At 33.9% G+C, this 19,209-nt stretch overlaps 1 protein-coding gene across 15 annotated transcripts in view; it reads right to left on the bottom strand.

Moving 5' to 3' along the window:
* The window catches only part of NBEA (neurobeachin), a 509,188-nt gene that overhangs the window by 75,367 nt on the left and 414,612 nt on the right, over window positions 1-19,209 (bottom strand). For 13 of the 15 annotated variants that reach the window (XM_038174546.2, XM_072032602.1, XM_072032605.1 and 10 more), the window contains 2 exons: window positions 11,132-11,244; window positions 1,510-1,650 (listed from right to left, as the gene is read on the bottom strand). In XM_038174546.2, coding sequence (XP_038030474.1) covers window positions 1,510-1,650; window positions 11,132-11,244 — 254 coding nt within the window. Of the gene's footprint in view, window positions 1-1,509; window positions 1,651-9,855; window positions 10,740-11,131; window positions 11,245-19,209 lie in introns of those variants that run through there. The other 2 variants (XM_072032609.1, XM_072032610.1) reach the window with 2 other exon arrangements.

The following is a 19,209-nucleotide window of genomic DNA, read 5'->3' on the forward strand; positions in this document are numbered from 1 at the left end:
GCTCTTGTGTATTTTAGGTATGCTCCTTAGATGTTTTCACCTTCTTGGCACTATCCCACTTCCCTGGAAAGCACTATTTTTGCTTTGTTTTCTGCTTTATGCTCTCACAATGTACTGTTTTCTCCAACAAACATAATTTGTCAGATCTATACTGCGAGGTCATCAAGGCAGAGACCTTATTCTCTCACTCCTTTAGAGCAGGAAAGAAAGACAGTTAGAACACCTACAGTACTACATAAACAACAGCAGTAAAAATGACACAGCATTAGCCTAATACAGGAAATGAATACTCCTTGGTGTGCTATAAGTTCAGCCAGCAAGCAGACTTTTAGACCTAAGAATTTGGTGGTTAGCAAGAGGGGATCTTTTGTTGAATACCAGCCAAAATTAATAGATAAACATGCAAATAAAACCACTATTTTTAATACACTTTAAGGGAACAAAGAAGCACATGTGAACCATAAAATGTATTCACAGTACATGAATAATTTAGCAGTCTTTAAAAGGAGTACAGTGATCACCCTGTATAGGAGTGTAATCAACATTTAGTTTCCCATGGGTTTAAGAACTATATCCTGAACTCATAGACACATGAATTCTTCCCTTCCCTTCTTACCAGGACATGTCTAGGGAAGCTGAGATGAGTGATAACGCAGATCTCTAGTATTATGCAGCTCTGTTTTGGTTGGTTGTGTGTGAAAGGTGCTTACAATGCACCTTATATGACAGATTTTTATTGACAGAGTGGAGTTCAAGTTCAGTAATTACACAGTGACTCAATTCTTCTTGAATTCAGGTTTCTTTATGAAACCTTAAGTCTCTCATCAACACTCTCTTTTCTGTAATTCATTGTGTTAACACATCAAACAAATCCAGATTCATTCTGTCTTTTTTCCCCCCTTCTCTAGGACTAATTCTGAGAGTAGGATTTAAGCATGAGATTTCTGTAACTGAAATAGCAGTTTGAAGTTGGAATCTAGATTTTTACAGTTCAGAAAATTTTAAGCTATTAATTCATTATGAATCATAGTTCATTTGCATAAAATATTACAGCATACAATTTTAATATAAAGCTGTTACTATAATTTCCCTCTCAACCTGACACAATTTAATGTGGTTTTTATGAAAGATTTTTCTTTAATCTTGTATATATCTGTCTCTAGCTGAAAATAATAAATGAATATATGAATAATATCAATTTTGCATATTGTCTAGAGACTTTTTAGATGGATTTAATTTTGGATGGATTCCTTCATCACATGGTTTACATGTCCTTACACCACCACAATTAAATATATTTCAGACTGTCTAGGTAAGAAGGACTTCCTGATCATTGCAAATGAGTATACACAGTATACACAGAGAATTTGTGAGATTTTTAAGTTAATGAAGAACATAGAGATTTTGAGAAGAAGGTACTTTCATTAATAAAATCAAAATAGTGGTAAATGACGGAAGAGATGCTGTAGGTAAAGATGCTAATGAAAAGCAGGATCTAGAAATACTTACAATACGAACAAGCCAAGCCAATGTAGAAGTAGATGTAGAATAGTGGGTGTTGTAATGGTAAGGTGGAGTCTGATCATCTTCCCATGTCTCATAACGTTCTGCATAGAAGACCGCTCTCTTTGGATTCAAAGCACCAATAGGCTGCAAAGGGATGAGAGGTCAAATATCAGCTGAAGGGCTGCATGCCATAGGTTAATTCTAAATTAAGATTCACTAAATATGAGATTCTGCAACCAAACTCATTTCATGTTGGAGTAATCCTTTCAGACTGCTGTAACTTTAGAATTTTATTTCAAAAGCTTTTTGTACTAAAAGTCTTATGACTTTCCTTATTTTAATTGACAAATATAAGTGATCCACATCTGCAAACTTTCAAGACCTTCTTAAAGTATGAGTAGTTTCCCAATTAATTCAGTAACATTGTTCTGAAAATAAACGTCTAAAACTGCATTTAAAATGCATTGAGGCCAAACTAATATTTCTGTTGCTGTCATTCACTGTAATCACACAGCTAATGAAAACTGACTTTTGCTCACACAGGATACTTTGTAATGCACAGTTCATGATGAAAAGATTTCACGCGGAACTGCTGATGGTGTCTGGTGATCCTAAGCAGAAATACTTAAAAACTATGCATAACCCTGCAAGACTGGATCTACTTTCTGACTGAACAAAACCAGGTTTTACTAAGAGAAACAAACAAGCTTTTTCTAAAAACAATACCATTTGGAAATTATTCACAAATTCTAAGACCATTCAAAGAATACTTAAGAGGAAATCTACATAAATAAGAAAAATGAAAAGAAATAGAGTAAGACATTAATAGGAACTGTTGGTTTTGAAATGTGTACTTAGGTGATTATGCTTTTGTATGATTTTTTAACTCACTTTATCTCATTTTTTTTTACAATCTATTTGTTACTGTGTGATACAAAAGACATATGGAAAATAAAATATAAACAAAATGATGAAAGATATACATGCAAAGTGATCTTAAAACTGTTTTGCCGGATGAGATAGTAGTAGTGTGTTTCTCTATTACTTATCTACAAAGAATCTTTAGATTTTAGTTTTTGTAGCAAAATCAACCAAACACAAAAAGGAGAATACATTTCCACACCAAAGAATTTGCTACAATTTTAAATGATTACTTGATTTGAAATTCTCAAAAATTCAGAGTAAGATTTATTTATTTATTTATTTATTTATTTACTATAAATTCATATTATTAATGGAATTACAACTTGAAAATAAACATACACTCAAGATCTTTGACCCCTTTCAAAACACTGACAGGTATTCTTGCATTTCATTCCAGAGTACAATTTTTCTACTGAGTTGATATCCAAGAAATTAAATACCAAAATAAGGTTAAATCTGTGTGTTTCGCTGCACTATGTATGTAACTGAACACTTCCAAAGCTACAGATATTTTATTCCTTCCATGCTGTTACATTTTTTGAGTTGTCTGTTAAAAAGGCTGACATAGAACTTGTTGTTTTCCAATTTTCGATATTATAGCTTGTTTTTACGTAGCAGTGTTTGATGAAGTGTTACATTTATAAACACTATGATTTCATTATTTTTCACATGAAACACTCTGGATGCTTAATACTTTGCTGTGTTGTGGAGATGTTAATAGCTTTCGCATACGTGTAAAATGTATGAGTAATCCCTATGGATCAGTGTTATCTGATGTAGATTGCACTGCAAGACCTCACAAAACATTCTTGAAAGGGATGTAGGAGCCATTCCCTAACACTTTCCAGGCTTGTTTCCCAACTACTGGAAAAAAAGAATAAAATAAATATTTGCATTTTTGTTAGTTTCATTACACATCCTGTCACTTTGAGGAAACATGTAGGCATTATTACAGCATGTAAGTTGCCAATACATGAAAATCATTGCTCAACTACTTTCTTGAAAGAGTAACTTAGCAAAAGACATTATTTTCCTATTCCACTGACAAACTGTGCAGATACATCTGCACTTCACTAAATTATGCCAAGGTTCTGTGTTGCTCTGTGGACTGTATGGGACCTGCCAATACCACCCTCATCAAGACAGTCTGTATCCATGTCTCTAACAGAACAAATTCCAGTCCCCAGCTGAACATTTCCAAATCTAAGGCAGTAATTCACACTATAGTGTGTTTACAGGAAATGTTCACCCCCTCCGAGAAGGATATACAAATTGGCAACTGAGTCAGTGAGATAGTACTTTGTAATGGAAAAACACCCTGAGAATATATCTTCCCTCTACTGTGAAGGTGCATCTTACCCCATGCTACAGTGAATTCTGAGGCTATGAGATACAGAGGAATGATCTGTCATAATGTTATTGTACATATGTGCTTGAAAGCAGAGTAAAGAATGATATGGTGATTACAGCAAGATTGAAAATCAAAAATGCAGGCATTTCAGTATATATTTGAAGCCAATCAGATGCCTTTCATCAAATAAGTTATGTGGGTTTGTTCTTCACTGTAAAATTACAATGGTGAGAATGGTTGTGAAATATAACTAATCCTCAGTATCAGTTACAAGACGTTTCATTTTGTATACCAGCAAAATACTGTTTTTAATGGTGATTTAACCCATAGGTTTAAACAACATTATTAAATGTGCATATATTGATGGATAGCTGTATTCAAGGAAAAGGTACTTTCTTTCAAAAGCTTGACAACTATTTCCTAAAGTCATAAAATAGTTATAATGAAATGGTTATGTAAATACACCATCATATTTTCAAGGTTCTTCAGAGAGAAGTGTTATTTCAATTAGAAGATAAAAGATATGTCATACATTGCCAATTTTATATAAAAGATGCATGCACAAGTAGCCAAAATAATCTACTTTTGGAAGACAAATGTTCATTTTATTAAATGATAAACCTAAACAGCTGTATTCTGAAGATTACCTTCATCCTCATCAAAATTCTTTTCAGAGTCAGAATACTTTTTTTTTCTTTCAATTCCTTTAGGATTCATTTGAAGGAAAATGATGAAATGCACAAAATATCTACTATTTACATGAAACATCATGTGAGTCATCCGTCTTCTTGCATAGTGTGAAAATTTTCATGTGAAAAGTTTTAGGGATAATATTTTCTGGGAATTATCATTCCCTGGCCCAGAGAGAAAAGAATGAAAGAACAAAAGAATGAACAAACGAACGACGAATGAAAGAAAGAAGGAAAGAAAGAAGCAGGGAACGTAGATCCTGTCTCCAGCTATGAAATCCCACCTTGACTTCTCTGTAGAGATACTCGGTTGGATGAAGTAGTGATCTGGATAGTAACCTGGGATTCAAGAGATACAGCTTCATTTCTGCCATTCCACAAATATTTCCAGTGTTCCTGGGTAAACTGCTTAGGTATGACTACAGTTTGCAATACAAAGGTGTGCTAAAAGTCCCTGAGCTCGCTCTAGAATGATTGGCATAGAAGCACAACCCTGCTTATGCACAGGTGACAAATGTCAGTAGTGCAGCTGTAGTACTGCCTAGGGAGCAGAGCTGGGAGTTGCACCATGCTCACGCAACTTTCCAGCTTCTGGTTCAGAATTACACCAGTTCTCTTTGGCCTGCTGCAAATAAATACACGAAACATCTGATCTTCCTCTTCTCCTTTTCTTGCAGGTGTAGATTTCCTCTATAAGGCACTTCATACATTAATAGAATCAACTTAATCTCTCCTGATGTATGAAATCATACACATTGAAAAAGCTAACTGAAAATGCTTAGGTAACTTATTTTCTTTTGTTGCATAATTAAAAATCTTGCTGATTAACCTCAATTTGTGTGCACCAAATGAACAGACATTTAATGCAAGAGGAACAGTAAATAAATAAAATATCAAGTATGGGGTAAATGCAAAGAAGCCTGCCACTAGTTTCCTTAGTGGTTTTTCTTTTTCCCTGACATCCATGTAGCAAAATATTTTTGCCCAAAGCAAAAAGTTCATTCTTCAGCAAAAGACTAACTAACAAACTAAAAACTAACCCATTTTTACTCTGATAAATCAGGTGTGATGCTAGATAAATTCTACAATAAAGGTAGTCTCTCACATTTCCTTTTTGTATGGATGAGACATTTTTGATTTTACTTTTTTAAAAGGGTGTAGGGAGTTTTGGTCACTTTTCCATAGATATATAGTGCCATTCTCAGCCCAGAAAGTCAACTAATACAGTTTTAAACTGATACTATAGTTATAAAATACAGATAAATTCTAGATATGGAACTATCCATGCATCTTCATGTAATGGATGAAAATACTTTTATTTAAATTTCATTAAGGTCTCTTGCTGTGCAAACTTGATAAAATCTCTTGCACAAAAAATACAAAGGCAAAGGTGAATCCATGTATTGTTTCTCAGTCCTGTACCTTAACCATAAGACTAGTATTGAAATTGAATTTGAGTCAAACAAATTGTTTTGACCCCTAAATAAAAAGTTATTTCTATAAAATTTTATAAAAAGCTTTTGCCAAATACATCATTTTCTTTTTTAGTTAAAACAAAACAAAGCAGAAGTGTTTAAGGACTCTTACCAAATAATATAACTTTTCATAACAAGCTTTCATAATATATTCTTTGCTCCAATCATGTAAAACATCTCCCTCTATGACAATTTCTGTTCAGCCACTTCACGTCTGGTGTACTAAAAGCTGCTGTTTAGTTTATTTTATGCTTCTTTTTCCATTTAAAAATAAAGTAAGTATTTACTTTAACATTAAAAACACACTGCTATTCATGTCACTCTTTTTTATCTGGCTAATCTCTTCAGACATCTGGCCTTTGAACCAGTGTATTGTCAATACATCTAGTGTTTATATCCAGTGGACATGTTATGCTAGCTCATGTAATATTTACTGTTTTGCCAGCTATCTTCATAGAACTACATTCTCTCATGAGAGCAGAACTGAATGCAGCATCCTATTTATCTGGCCACTGAAATATGTTGCTTATCTTGACTCTAATTCAGGCAGCAGCTACCTTATCTGTTTATCTCTTTTTCTAATGCACTGCACAAAATTGTAGCTGGATACAAAAGGAATCTTGAGCATGCATTTATTTGGCTTTGGCTGAACAGAGACAGCTTTTCTTGACTACTTGCTTTTTTTAAAAAAAAAAAAAAAACAACAACAACAGCAAACAGAAACCTTTAAGTAGGGCATCTCAGCATGGTACTTTAAAATTTAAGTTAAATTCTAAATTTATCCACATTTTTAAACAGCTTTTCTTTGGCATATCAACCTCAAAATTATTAATTGGCATGAGGGTTCTGGTAGATTCAAAGTATGAGTTTCACTCAGTAAAAAACCTTTTTATTTAATAAAATAATATGCTTAATTGTGTGGCTTAAACTAAATGAGAAACAAACTAATTTTCCTTCTGATAGTAGAGTTGCATGTGATAAAGAGAGAAGTTTCAGTTGCAGTTTTCATTTTTCCGGTGAGAGTGGTTCTTGATACTCATAAACTCCATTCCATGGTATATGCATTTTTGGAAGTATTAAGTGCGGTTTGCCTTGAAATATTCACACCTCGATGCGTTCATTTGCATTATTACATTTAGAAGCCTTCGGGCTTTATCACTTCCTTTTCTTGAAATGGCACAGTAATAAGGAAAAGTGGTTATGCTTATCACCACACGTCAGTCAAACACCTTCTATATTAACAAAATATATTTTTTTCCACTCAATGAATGGGTGTGTGATGTCTCACACACATGCCAATATTAGTATTATTTTTCCTGGTGAAGAAATAATTTTATTTAACCGGATGTATGACTAGAAGTGAATGAGGAAAATGTCCCATTTACACTTTAATGAGCAGGAACAATGCAGCATGTCAAACCCATGCATTCACTATAATTTAGGAGTAAAAGTCATACAATTTTGCACAAACTACAACACATCTTAAGTGCTTTGCCTGAAAGCAATACCCCCAAAACCTCTGGGTACAGGAGGGACTGCATACACATTTTGTGTGCTAATGTTTACTACCATAGGCATTTTTTCCAAAGGAAATTTCAATAAAGAAGAAAATAAGCAGATCACTTGGTAGTTTGATAGTGAAAAGATAATCTATGTATCTATGACAGCCTCTTTCATTAGCTTTTCATCCTGTCAAACAATAAATATAACCTTTAACCTTGTATAAGGAATGAATAAAACTTGAGCCTACACTGTCTAACCAAATAAAAGGTCCAATATATCCTACAGCTACATCATCTTCAAAGCCTGGTCCAATATATCCTACAGCTACATCACCTTCAAATCCCATGTGCCCTGTTTTTAAATCTCAAATTATATGTAAAAAGGAAAACAAAACAAAACACTTGATAGGGGAATTTCCAAACACTTCAAAGAAAAAGGTGTGTAAGTATTTTTAGACTAATATTTTTAGACTAATTTTAGACTAATTGGAGAGAACAAGAAATATTTGGATGCAGAGGTATCACCATAATGAGTGCTAAATAAAACTAGAATAAAATGGAATACATGGAGAGGACAAGTTACATGTTCAAGACTGCTTTGCAGAAATGTAAATATTTAAGTACGAGTTAAATGCAAAAGGCATATGTTTTACTGTCACTGACATTGTCAGCAAACCAAACACATCTAATTTCATTTCCACAAAACATATGAATTACATTTATAAAGTATATTCACTTAGCAGCTGTGAAAATGCATAGGTGATGTGTAATATTTTATACAGAAAGCCTAGGAATCAAAGATTAAAAAAATTCAAAAGAAGTGTAGTCAGTTATCATAAATGACACTGAAGCTTTGTGGGAACTTTGTGTGATAATACACGGATGATTTCAAAAGAAGATAGGTATAGTACTTATATTTATAACTGTAAAAGATGTTTTAAACCAACAAAACAACATATGATAGGTGGCATCACTTTTAATTTCAATTTCATTGTTTCTGGGGACTTTTACAACCCATATAGTACCGTTAGAATTCTAAATGTCTTCAAAAGGTTGTTTGAGGCATATTGATTGCTAAATATTAAGGACAGAGGCTTTTTGAAACCCAAGAAGGGCAAACTTACAGGAAGACAGAAGGTCAGGAACTGACAAAGGAGATTTTATCTATCAGCAGCTTAGCTTGAGGTTCTGAGTTGCCATCAGATCTGCAGAAATGCATTCCAGGGTAAACTATGACAGAAGAAAGTAGCTCCTCATGGAAAAGATACTGTGTGCACCTGACCCAGAGGTCTGACTGAAGCCTGGTGGTACACCTAGCTTCAATAACGTGAATAATAAATCACCAGTTATTAAGCACTAGGCTACTCAGAATTCACCTCCCAAACAAGGAAAAAAGGGGCTTAATTACAGGTTCTGTACAAGAATGAAAATGGAAACAGAATTGCCAAGGAAATATTTCAGGTAAGGTCTGATTTTGAAGATTGTAACCTACTAATAATGCATGAACTGAAACAGGATGTAAGTAACACATAACAGCCGAAGTGCACAGAAGTATGGCATTTCATAGTAACTGGCCACTGCATTTTACAGAAAATCATTAATCTAAATTTCCTTTTAAAACCATTGTGAAATGAAACCTAAGGAGCTGCTATCAGACCTTATTGTAATAAACACTTGAAAAATTTGACAACTACACCCCTTTTATCTTGAAGGATCCCAAAAAACTTCACAGATTGCACATGTGCTTTCTCACACATACATGGAATAAATGCAGCCCAGATCTTGGCTGAAAGGGGAGACTATTCTGTTTAACTACTTCTGTGTAGTTTTTTTCAGAGTAGCCCAAACCTAGCTTTTCCAGAGGAAACCACTGGTAATTTTCTAATAAGAGGATATAGTTATCAAATTGGGTAAGAAAAGGTCCTTAGGCAAAATACTGCTGTGCACATTGCATGGATTCTTGAAGAAACAAATAACCAAGGGCTTGATTTTACATTTGCTTTCAAAGGAGAGCACTACTAGGATTGCGGTGATACTTAATAAACCGTACAAGAACTAATTCCATAATGTCTTTACTGACTCGTGAGGAAAACCTATCTATTCAGCTATCACACTACTTCCTGTTGCAATTATATACTTTAATAGGCTGCCATAAAAATTTGGATTCAACCAAAACTAAGTAGCTAATGAAAGACTCATGAGACACAGTCTAATCTTGTTGCACTTCACCACACACGCTGCTATTCATGCTAGAAAGAAGTGAATTTGAGATATTTTGAAAAGTGTAAGGGTCTTAATGAAAGCTTTATCACCATAAACAATTTAAAACATTTATTATAATGTTCACTAATGAACAAGCCAGTGCAAGTCTATTACTGATCTTTATTCAACTCACATTAGTGGATTTTCTTTTATTGTTTCTGGTACAGTTTACGGTGATGTTATACAAGTAAAAAACACATTTGTGAAACAAACATATAATATTGTGAAAGGTCAGTAGTTCTGCACAATACAAGTAGTGTCTCAACCAATTTTTCTACAATTGAGGCCTATAGTTAATGTAGTTTTATTTCAGTTTCTTTAAAAAAATCTTTATTTACCTAAGAAAAAAAAAGGGGGGGGGGGGGAACTTAGGTGTCTATCTGCTATTATTCAATCAAGTACTATTCAAATTATTTTGGAAGTCTCACAAAAGCAGGCTTCCAGGAACAGTTACAGGTACAGGGTCAATAGGTACTGCATGTAGAGGTCTTGCAAGTACAGCCATTCCAACAGGGATACAAGACACTGAGATGCCGAGGGTGGGCTCTCTCTGCCCAAGATGTTCATTTGCAGGAAAAGGAGGAAAGAAAAGCATACGTAAAAGCAGAAGCACCAGAAACCCTCATCCCTAACAGCAGCAGGTAAACCAGGGGCTGCAGCATAGGCCTTGAGCGTCATTTTATTCTCTCCAGCCTCATTTATAAAGCCAACAAGTGACAGCCTTATGGAGTTTTGAGCTTCACTCAAAATGCATGAGCATTTTGAAAAGGAAGACTCTTTCCACAACTCAGATTCAAACCATTTCTTGTCTTCCTTCCCAGATGACCAAAACTAGAACCCCCTAGATGCTTCTGCCACCCTTGGCTAGGACACAATTTTTCTTCAATATATTGGCACAAAGATCTGGGTAGACTACAATCTGGTGACATTAGAGAAACAAATAACAGGAAATGTATTATTATTATAAAAAACTAACTGTCCAAGTTTGATTGGAGGACCACATAATAATAGGAACCAGATACTCCATATTCTAAAATAAAAAAAATACTTTACTTAACAATTGTTAAACCAACAAGCGCTGCTACTGCAGTCTAGGCCTTGCAAAAGAAGTGAAAAATCAGTCTGAATTTTTAATTTCTAAACGATCAGCTTCATGAAGTAAGGGAGACAGTAAGATCAAGTGGTCTCATTATGAAATGGAAGCCAAAAGGCACCGAACAGTTGCAAGTTTGGAACTAGATCTGTCAGCGTCATATAAATACGTAATGTAGAGATTTGTTATAAAATAATTATAAAATAGAAGTCTAATTCATACTTTTCTGACTTTAAGATAAAGATTTACTTATTAACCAGACTAAGTTATAAAGCAAAAATTCTTGCTAAAAAGGCTGGCTATGTGTCTGTAACAGTATTGAACAATACCTTTGAAAGATCCCTGAAGTTGCCTGGAAGGGTCAGGTCTAACTCTTCAGATTCATAGTTTGTTAACACCCATGGAAATACAGGGTATTGGTTCAAATCATTGTACGTTCGTCCTATTAAGAAAGAAAATGTTTTAAGAATTAGGAAATAGTGTCAATTTCTCCAGCTGAAAAGCAATCTAGGAGTTACATTCATTGTATTACATGCTCCTAATTCATCCCACTAGGCAGAATCAGATATAAATATTCCAGAGCTTAGCAGTTGTTTAGGTGCACTTATTTTGAAACAGAAGTCAACACAGAAATCAGTGTAATATCAGCACAGTGTATTTCAAAATCGATATAAAACACCTTATGCCATTAAGAACTTTCCTTTTTATTTCCATGGAGCTGTTTTCTAGCACAAATGCTGAAATCTAAAACTATTGGAGTGTTATTTTTCTATAAGCTATATGCAATGTGATTAGCTGCAAATGACAGTCCAACAGCAAGGGTGTTTATTTGAGGTTTGAAAATGGAGATCTGACCTGAAGCATATTAATCCATTATTCCCCACAACACTTCTCCACTGACGAAAGGGTAAGATCTCAGAATTAGAGGTAGAAGAAGACATGCTTACTGTAACAGTATTTCCTAGCCACTTTGAAAATTAAAAAACATTGTACCACTCATAAAAGATGGAGATAACTGCCCCAGCCTACTCTCTACAAATGTAATGAAAGAAACATTGCTATGATCCCAGCAGTAGTTCAAATATGCAAAAGCCATCTTCAGATACTGTTTCAAAAGAACAATTTGAGACTGAAGTGAACTGAAAATTATGAGTTCATCACCAGGAAAAGTGTGTTTTGGAAAGGCTGTTACTTTGGTGTCAACTGGTATTTAGTGGTGTCTAACATTTCAGTGATAAGACAAACGAAGTTGCTCATATGGAACAGAATACGGAACAGAAGCATCCACCATATTGATTTACTGGCAACCACACAATATGCAACACGAGTCTTAAAAAACAAAATCACATAATAAATATATGTGTGTGTATTTATATAATATAATTAGCAGACTGAAATAACCCAGGTTAACAATTCCCAGTCCTGCAGCAGATTTACGGCCCTGTCTTGCTAACTGCTTCCTTCCAGATTCTGGACAGATTCCTGGGGTACAAAACCTGGCACAGAAAAACACAGGCTTCCTTGTTCTGAGCAGCATTTGCAATTCTCCACAAAAATCAGCTCCGCTTTAATGAAATATGAAACTTTCACTGCTCTACAAGCACCTTATTTTTCAATGGAAGTTGATGAACAAGAAGTATGTTTGTATTTTGTGTATAGTCTCACTGAAAAAGGGAAAGGTGCACATTGTTATTATTATGTGCTTTTTGTTTGGTTGGTTTTTAACATTTAGAACCCTGCAACTTTGTTAAATAAATATATATATATATATATATATATATATATATATATATATATATATATATAAACAGCACTGTGTACACCATACAAATAAACATGGATAGGAACAAAGGCAATTCTTTAATCTTAACAGTGAATGAATGCAAAACCATTCTTGGACTCAATGAGTAGTTATCAGACAATTAGATCAAGAAATAAAACAAAATTTATCAGCATGAGAGAGGAAAAGTACTCTCTGGCAGAATATTAATGATTTTGTTTAAATTTTGGTGGACTCCTAAATCTTTAAGGAAGGTAAGTCTGTCACGTTTTATGTCTCTCATATCAGAATATTGTTTGCTGCTTTAGCAAGGGATTAACTACATATGATTTCTAAATTTTCTTCAGATTGTCAAATTTAATGTTTTTTTTTTTTTTTTTTAAAATGTGACCTTAATACAAGTATTCCTTTATTTAATAAATGACTTTCTCACCATCACAATCATCAACTAATAGTTTGTAAAAATCTCCACAATAGAAAATATACCAAAAAAGATAGAAGTGAAATTTCAGAGACAGAAATTTTCCTTTTGATTTCTCCCAAACTTTTCTGTTCCTGTTCTATAGATGAGATTAATATATTCTTCTCCTCTTCTAAAATTTCATCCAAAAAGAAGAAAGAAATAATTTACATAATATTTTAGAAGTCAGAAAATAATTTTAACTACTGCAAAAATTTCTTTCTAATATATCTCAGTGACACATTTACCTCATATATTTATATTATTGTTATACATTTGCTGTTTATGTAGACAGCAGACCAAAGTAACTTTGAGATTCAGGAAAAGAATGACTGAGGTGAGCAGAGTCTAATACAAAATCTAAGCAAACGTTATGATTCTTCAGAATCAAAATCTTTTATGGAAAGGGTACCTAAAAATATATTTAAAAAACACTTTGTGAAACATTTGTAAAAGTAAGAACATCCTTCTTCAAAATTCTCAAAAAGAAATTTAGATTTATCCAAAATTACTTTTAATTTCAAAACTGAGCCATTACATATTCAGATTTTATTTCATTTCAATATTTATTTCATTATTTTGTTTTCAATTTCAGTATTCTATCAATGAGATTTTGACTTTTTGTTCCAATTCCACATGTGAAAATCACAAATATGTAAACAGCACAAGAAAAAAAGCAATCCCAAGCCTAGCTGCTGTACGTGAGTTCTTTGCTGTGTGCTTTTGAAAGTTTACTTATATTATGGACAATTGAAAAAATTATGTGGAATTAGCTCTGTGCTATCAGTAAAACTTTTTTTTTTTTTTTTTTTTTAACTCCACAATGAGAAATAATTTGAAGCAGATGATCTCACGGTTTAGACAGAATAAGCTACATACTATGGAGCCCTTGTGATTATGTATTTGATAAATGTAACCATAGTCTTATGCCTAAATAAACAAAATATTTACTACTCTCCTACTTCAATATTTATAAAACATATTTTCTTATGAAGAGATTAACTATTAATAATAACCATTAAGTTGTTTAGTAAAAATTTCATCATTTATTTTTCTTAATTAAACATTTTTCTTTTTAATATCAACAAATAAAAATGACTCAGAAAGATGAACCCTAGTTTAAATTGTAAAAGGAGAGCAAACACTCATGATGAAATTGGACCACACATCTATGCTTATCTGAGCAGAAGACAGTGATCTAGGGCTGTAATGGGATTACAAATCCCTAATTCTAAACATGCATAAATATTAGTGGTTTAGCTTTATTAGGAATGTTTTCTTCATCAGTTATGACTTTATAATGGCTATTTTCAGAGTAAAAAGTCAGCAGACGAATATATTTAGCCCTCTCTTAAATTGTCTGGTGCTTCCAGAAAAAATCATTTGTTTCTTTCTTTAGCTAAATAAATAAATAAATTTAAAACAAACCTATACTGCTATCAGCAGTCACTATACCTTTTCAGAAGCTTCAGATTTTTTTCCCAAGTAGGCTTATAGGGATTAATATTAAAGGCTGAATATTAAATGTTGCAAGCCTCTGACACTAATCTACTTGAACAATAAAACTGAGGCATAGTAAATGAGATCTCAGAAATAGTGGATATATTCTTCATTAAAAAAAAAAAAAAAAAAAAACTTTTTAATTAAACCATCCAATTTAATGTTTTTATATGGCACTTTAGTTTTGAAGGTAAAGTGAGCTAGAGACAGCTGACAAAGAAATTATAACTGCAATTCCTTGGTGAAAATGTTAATGACAGCAAAATATTGTTTAATTAGATGATTGCAGCATCTGGATTAACACTCTTTAAGAGCAATGTTCCTGTGCTTGTCTGCTTCTTCACACTTTACAGACATTTTGTCATCTCTAGGTCATTAGGAAAGAATTTTTAATGATTTTTCTAGAAGCAAGTAGTTCGAGTTACATCTAATTAGATGACAATAATAAGCCCAACACATGCAGTAGCTAAATATATACATAATTAACCAGCTAGGGCTTGTACATCACAGAGTAAAAAAGTGGAAAATGCTAAACAGGCAAAAATAAAAAAAGAGGGAGGGGGAAGAAGTTCATCTGAATTTATTACCTGACTCGAGATGTCATTTTGTTTTTCCACAAACCTTTAAAAATAATCCCTTTCCACTAGAAGAAATCACTTACAAATACTATGGATATAATTATTCTCCAGTTCTATTAAGAGCTGTGGCAGGTAGGATTTAAAAGAACTAAAATACCAATATACAAATGTAAACACATATTAAATATACTACAATTTGAAAAGAAAAAAAAATAGCAGAAGTCAGTTACATACACTACTTGTCTCCACTCTTATTGATTTCTTTTGCTACAGTGGGATTATTTTTAAGTTCGTATCAATAATTTTGAAAGTGAGAATAATAAAAATTACTGGGGCCTTATATCACCCAAAGAATTCAGCTGACACACATTGTTCACATGTAATATGGCATTTTTCTATGTGCCTGAAGAAAGGGCAATTAGTATAATCATAGCATCTCCCAGCCGTTCAAAACTAAAGAATCCCTGGGAAGGGAATAGGTAGGAGGAGGGGGAAGGTGGCCAGGAAGGCTTATGTCTACACAGCCAGGACAAAAAACAGGGGCACAGAGAGCATAACACTGAGAATGATGGATAAATAGCAGAGTGCAGTGTTTACTTTTTTGAGGGGAGGGAAAAAAACAGAGTTGTAAACATGACGAAATAGGCTCAAGTCAGTAAAGAGGGCAAGAAAGAAGTGAAGACAGAAGTGAAAGAAGTGAAACAGAATAGGGAGATGAGAAAATAGGTGGCTAGAGGGCCAGTGAAACAGGTTGAAAGAAGACAATATGTTTGAAATTCCATGGAATTTCACATGGAATCATAGAATCATTTAGGATGGAAAAGTCCTCTAAGACCATCTACTCCAACCTATAATAGTCACATGAGTGACTTTTGATTGTTTTAAAAACAGTTAGAGGCTAATGAAGTACCGTCGTAAGAAGAAAGGGAAATACAAGAAATTAGCAAAAAGTGTACTAAATACCTTTGTTAGTGAACCTCTACTTATTTGGAAGAGAAGAAAAATGATAAAGGGACCTATTTGTCACTTGGCAGCAAATAATCCACATTTTTTAAGTGGCAAACATCCACTTTCTTTAAGTGACTAGGTTATGGTTCAGATATGCTGAATATACCAAAAGAAACCTAAATGATAACATGATTAAGAAAAATTGGTGCACATATTTCTCAATAGCTAAAATCAATGATATTGTTAAACATGAATATTTTGTTTAAACAAAGAGTCCAAAACTAGGCCATCACTGTCTACACAATTACCAGTAAAGAAGTTGTAACTTTTCACAGAATCACAGAATTTCTAGGTTGGAAGAGACCTCAAGATCATCGAGTCCAACCTCTGACCTAAAAGACCTAAAAGATTTTGAAGAAATCTTTATTATGGGATCTCACTACAAATGAGTATAATTAAAAGTGTACTTGGAAATTGGATTTCCAAAACAAGAAAGAAACAATACATCATTTCTTTACTTGGCAAAGGATGTCATATTCAATATCTTATGTTTGTGTATGAAATATAAAATATTGTATTTTCTTCTGGTTGCCAAAGGTGGTGTCTAGTTCATACACAGAAATTTGCTTCTGTGTAACACAGATGTATCTGGACAGTTATCAGTTCCAATGTTTCTAACACAAAGATAATTAAAATACAATGACTTTTGAATTTTTTTTTCCTTTTTGCTTTTGTCAGAAACTTCAAAAATTGTAGGATGTATTCCAAACTGGAATAAGAAGTTTACTGACATGTGTAGAATTGCAGACAGAATTAATTCTCTTATGTTGTTTTCAGAAAGTTTTTGTCTGTGTGTGTGTAGCTGGCAGGAGGGCCAGCTACCAACGGTAAATTTTGTTCTGACTTTCAAACAAAACCTCAGGAGATTCTATGCATCAGATGTTATAATGCTAGCAACTGATATCTATTTTTCTATGTTCATAGTCTCAAACCTTGAAAAAAAAAATGAAAAAGCTGAAATTAAAAGCACATAATATATCATTGCAATCATGCTTTCTTTCAAGCTCTTTGCATTGAAGACCACTCTAACATACACACTAGTCATAGCTGATATTAGCATATTAGTCATAGCAGACGTTATTGATTGCTATTTAACAAATTTTGTTCACTTCTAAAAATTTTTAAATCAGCATATTAACTCTCTTTTAGAACGCTCAAAGTTATTCCATGTGAGCTCAAAATGTCATCAAAAAGAACAACTTTACAAAATAAGTCAGTCAATTAAAAATGGGGTTAAAGATCTGGGATGACTTTCTTCTAGAGATTCTTTTACCTCTTTCAGAAAATACAGTCTTCACCAAAATTTAAATTTGAGTTTGATCATGTCTTGCTGAAAGACTTGATAGAGATGGTAAATAATGTTGTTAAAATGAGCAAGTGAGTTTATACAAAGAACAATGAGATTACATGAACAAAAGAGATTTACAATAATAGAATGATACCAAAAAATCTGCCAGAAAGTAGAGAGACATCGTGAGCCACTACTAAGATACTAATAAAGCTGCTGTAAGTTTTTCCAAATACAATACAAATTCAAAGACAAAAAGAGGAAAATGAGTTGGTAATCCTCCAAACGTTGGGAACCTGGAATGCAAATGGAAGGCTATCCTTTTGTAAAGCAGGTGAATCTAAGTGAACACTAGATGACATTAAGAGAAACTTGCCTACGTTAGCATCTAGGTATTTGGCTATAAAGCCTGTCTAGCAGCTCTATATCAAGGAACAGGTCAAAAAAATATTTTTCTTGAGACTTCTGGGATACTCTGATGGGATTAGTACTTTGGTGCAAAGTTTCACTGCAATTCCTAATTGAATTTAGACATAAGGATGCCTTCCAGGTTTGGATATATTAGTGATATACCTAAAAATAAATGACCTTCAAGTTTTTAAACTGATTAAAAATGAAAACTAATTTATCAAAAATTGGCTTAGCTCTTGTCTACTCTCATTAAAGAGTTTAGACATACTGCTTACAGAAGAAATTAATACATAAAAAGGAAATTACAAGTGAAGGACATTTTGTCAATAATGTATTGGACAAGGGCTGAGAGGACTTGGACTAACTACCCAGCTCTTCAGTAAGCCCTCCAAATTTAGGCAGGGAAGCCTGTGAGGCTCTGCCTGAATTTCCTCATAACCAGAAGGGCAGCAGATGCGTGAGAGACATGGAGCAGCTGGATGCAGGCCAGTGTCCAGAAGCAGGATAGCAGCATTCTTGTGGCCCTGTGCCAGAGGTAATAAACGCTCAGCAGGACTCCTTCCTTAGGCAGAGATCTGCGTGACTGTAGCTATAATGCTCGGAAGCCAAGCTGGTGTGCCTGCATGCTACTGCACCATACAGACTTTCCAGCCCAGGTCTCTGGTAGCTTCAGGGACTGGACTCTTGCTTTGTGCTCCACTGCCCAATGTAAACATGCCCTCAGATTTCTACCCATTCAGTGGCAGCACTTCTGTATCCCACTGAGATAATCTGATGACACATTTATTAATATCTGTGAGACTGGATGCAGGGAAGATGACTACCACACAAGCACAGAGGCAAAAGTGTGAAGGTTCAAAGAAAGCATCTTTGACATCTACTGAATTCTGCAACTGCCCTGCTGGGAAGAGTGCAGTGACTCACACTGGTCAGACTAATGGTCACTTGGGTGCTACATCTGGGTTTTGCACTTGCATTTGTCTTATATCTGGCCTGAAGATAACCTCAAGCACAAAAGTCAGAACCAAGTAAAGATACAAAGTTTTTGGTTTTGGAGTACAAAGTGGTGTCTGGTGGAATTTAATTTGGGTTTCAAATCAAAGCTCACTAGAGTGAAACGTCTGTCGAAGCCTCTCTGTAGGCAGGTTCACAAGCAGTATACATGCTAGCAGCAGGAATCATGATAGTAGACAACATCCTAGAAATCTTAGCATATAGCGTAGAAAATTTCTGCCTTTTACAATTAAAATTACCGCAGAAGTTAATACATAGAAAAGGGAAAGGTGAAAAGGAAAAACCATTGTAAATGTTTAATTAATTACAATTGCCAGGAAAACTCTTCTTTTGCAAATAATGAATGGATGTCTGTGGCAGTTATTTCT

The sequence above is a fragment of the Anas platyrhynchos genome, chromosome 1, assembly GCF_047663525.1.
Source record: "Anas platyrhynchos isolate ZD024472 breed Pekin duck chromosome 1, IASCAAS_PekinDuck_T2T, whole genome shotgun sequence".
NCBI classification, from domain to species: domain Eukaryota; kingdom Metazoa; phylum Chordata; class Aves; order Anseriformes; family Anatidae; genus Anas; species Anas platyrhynchos.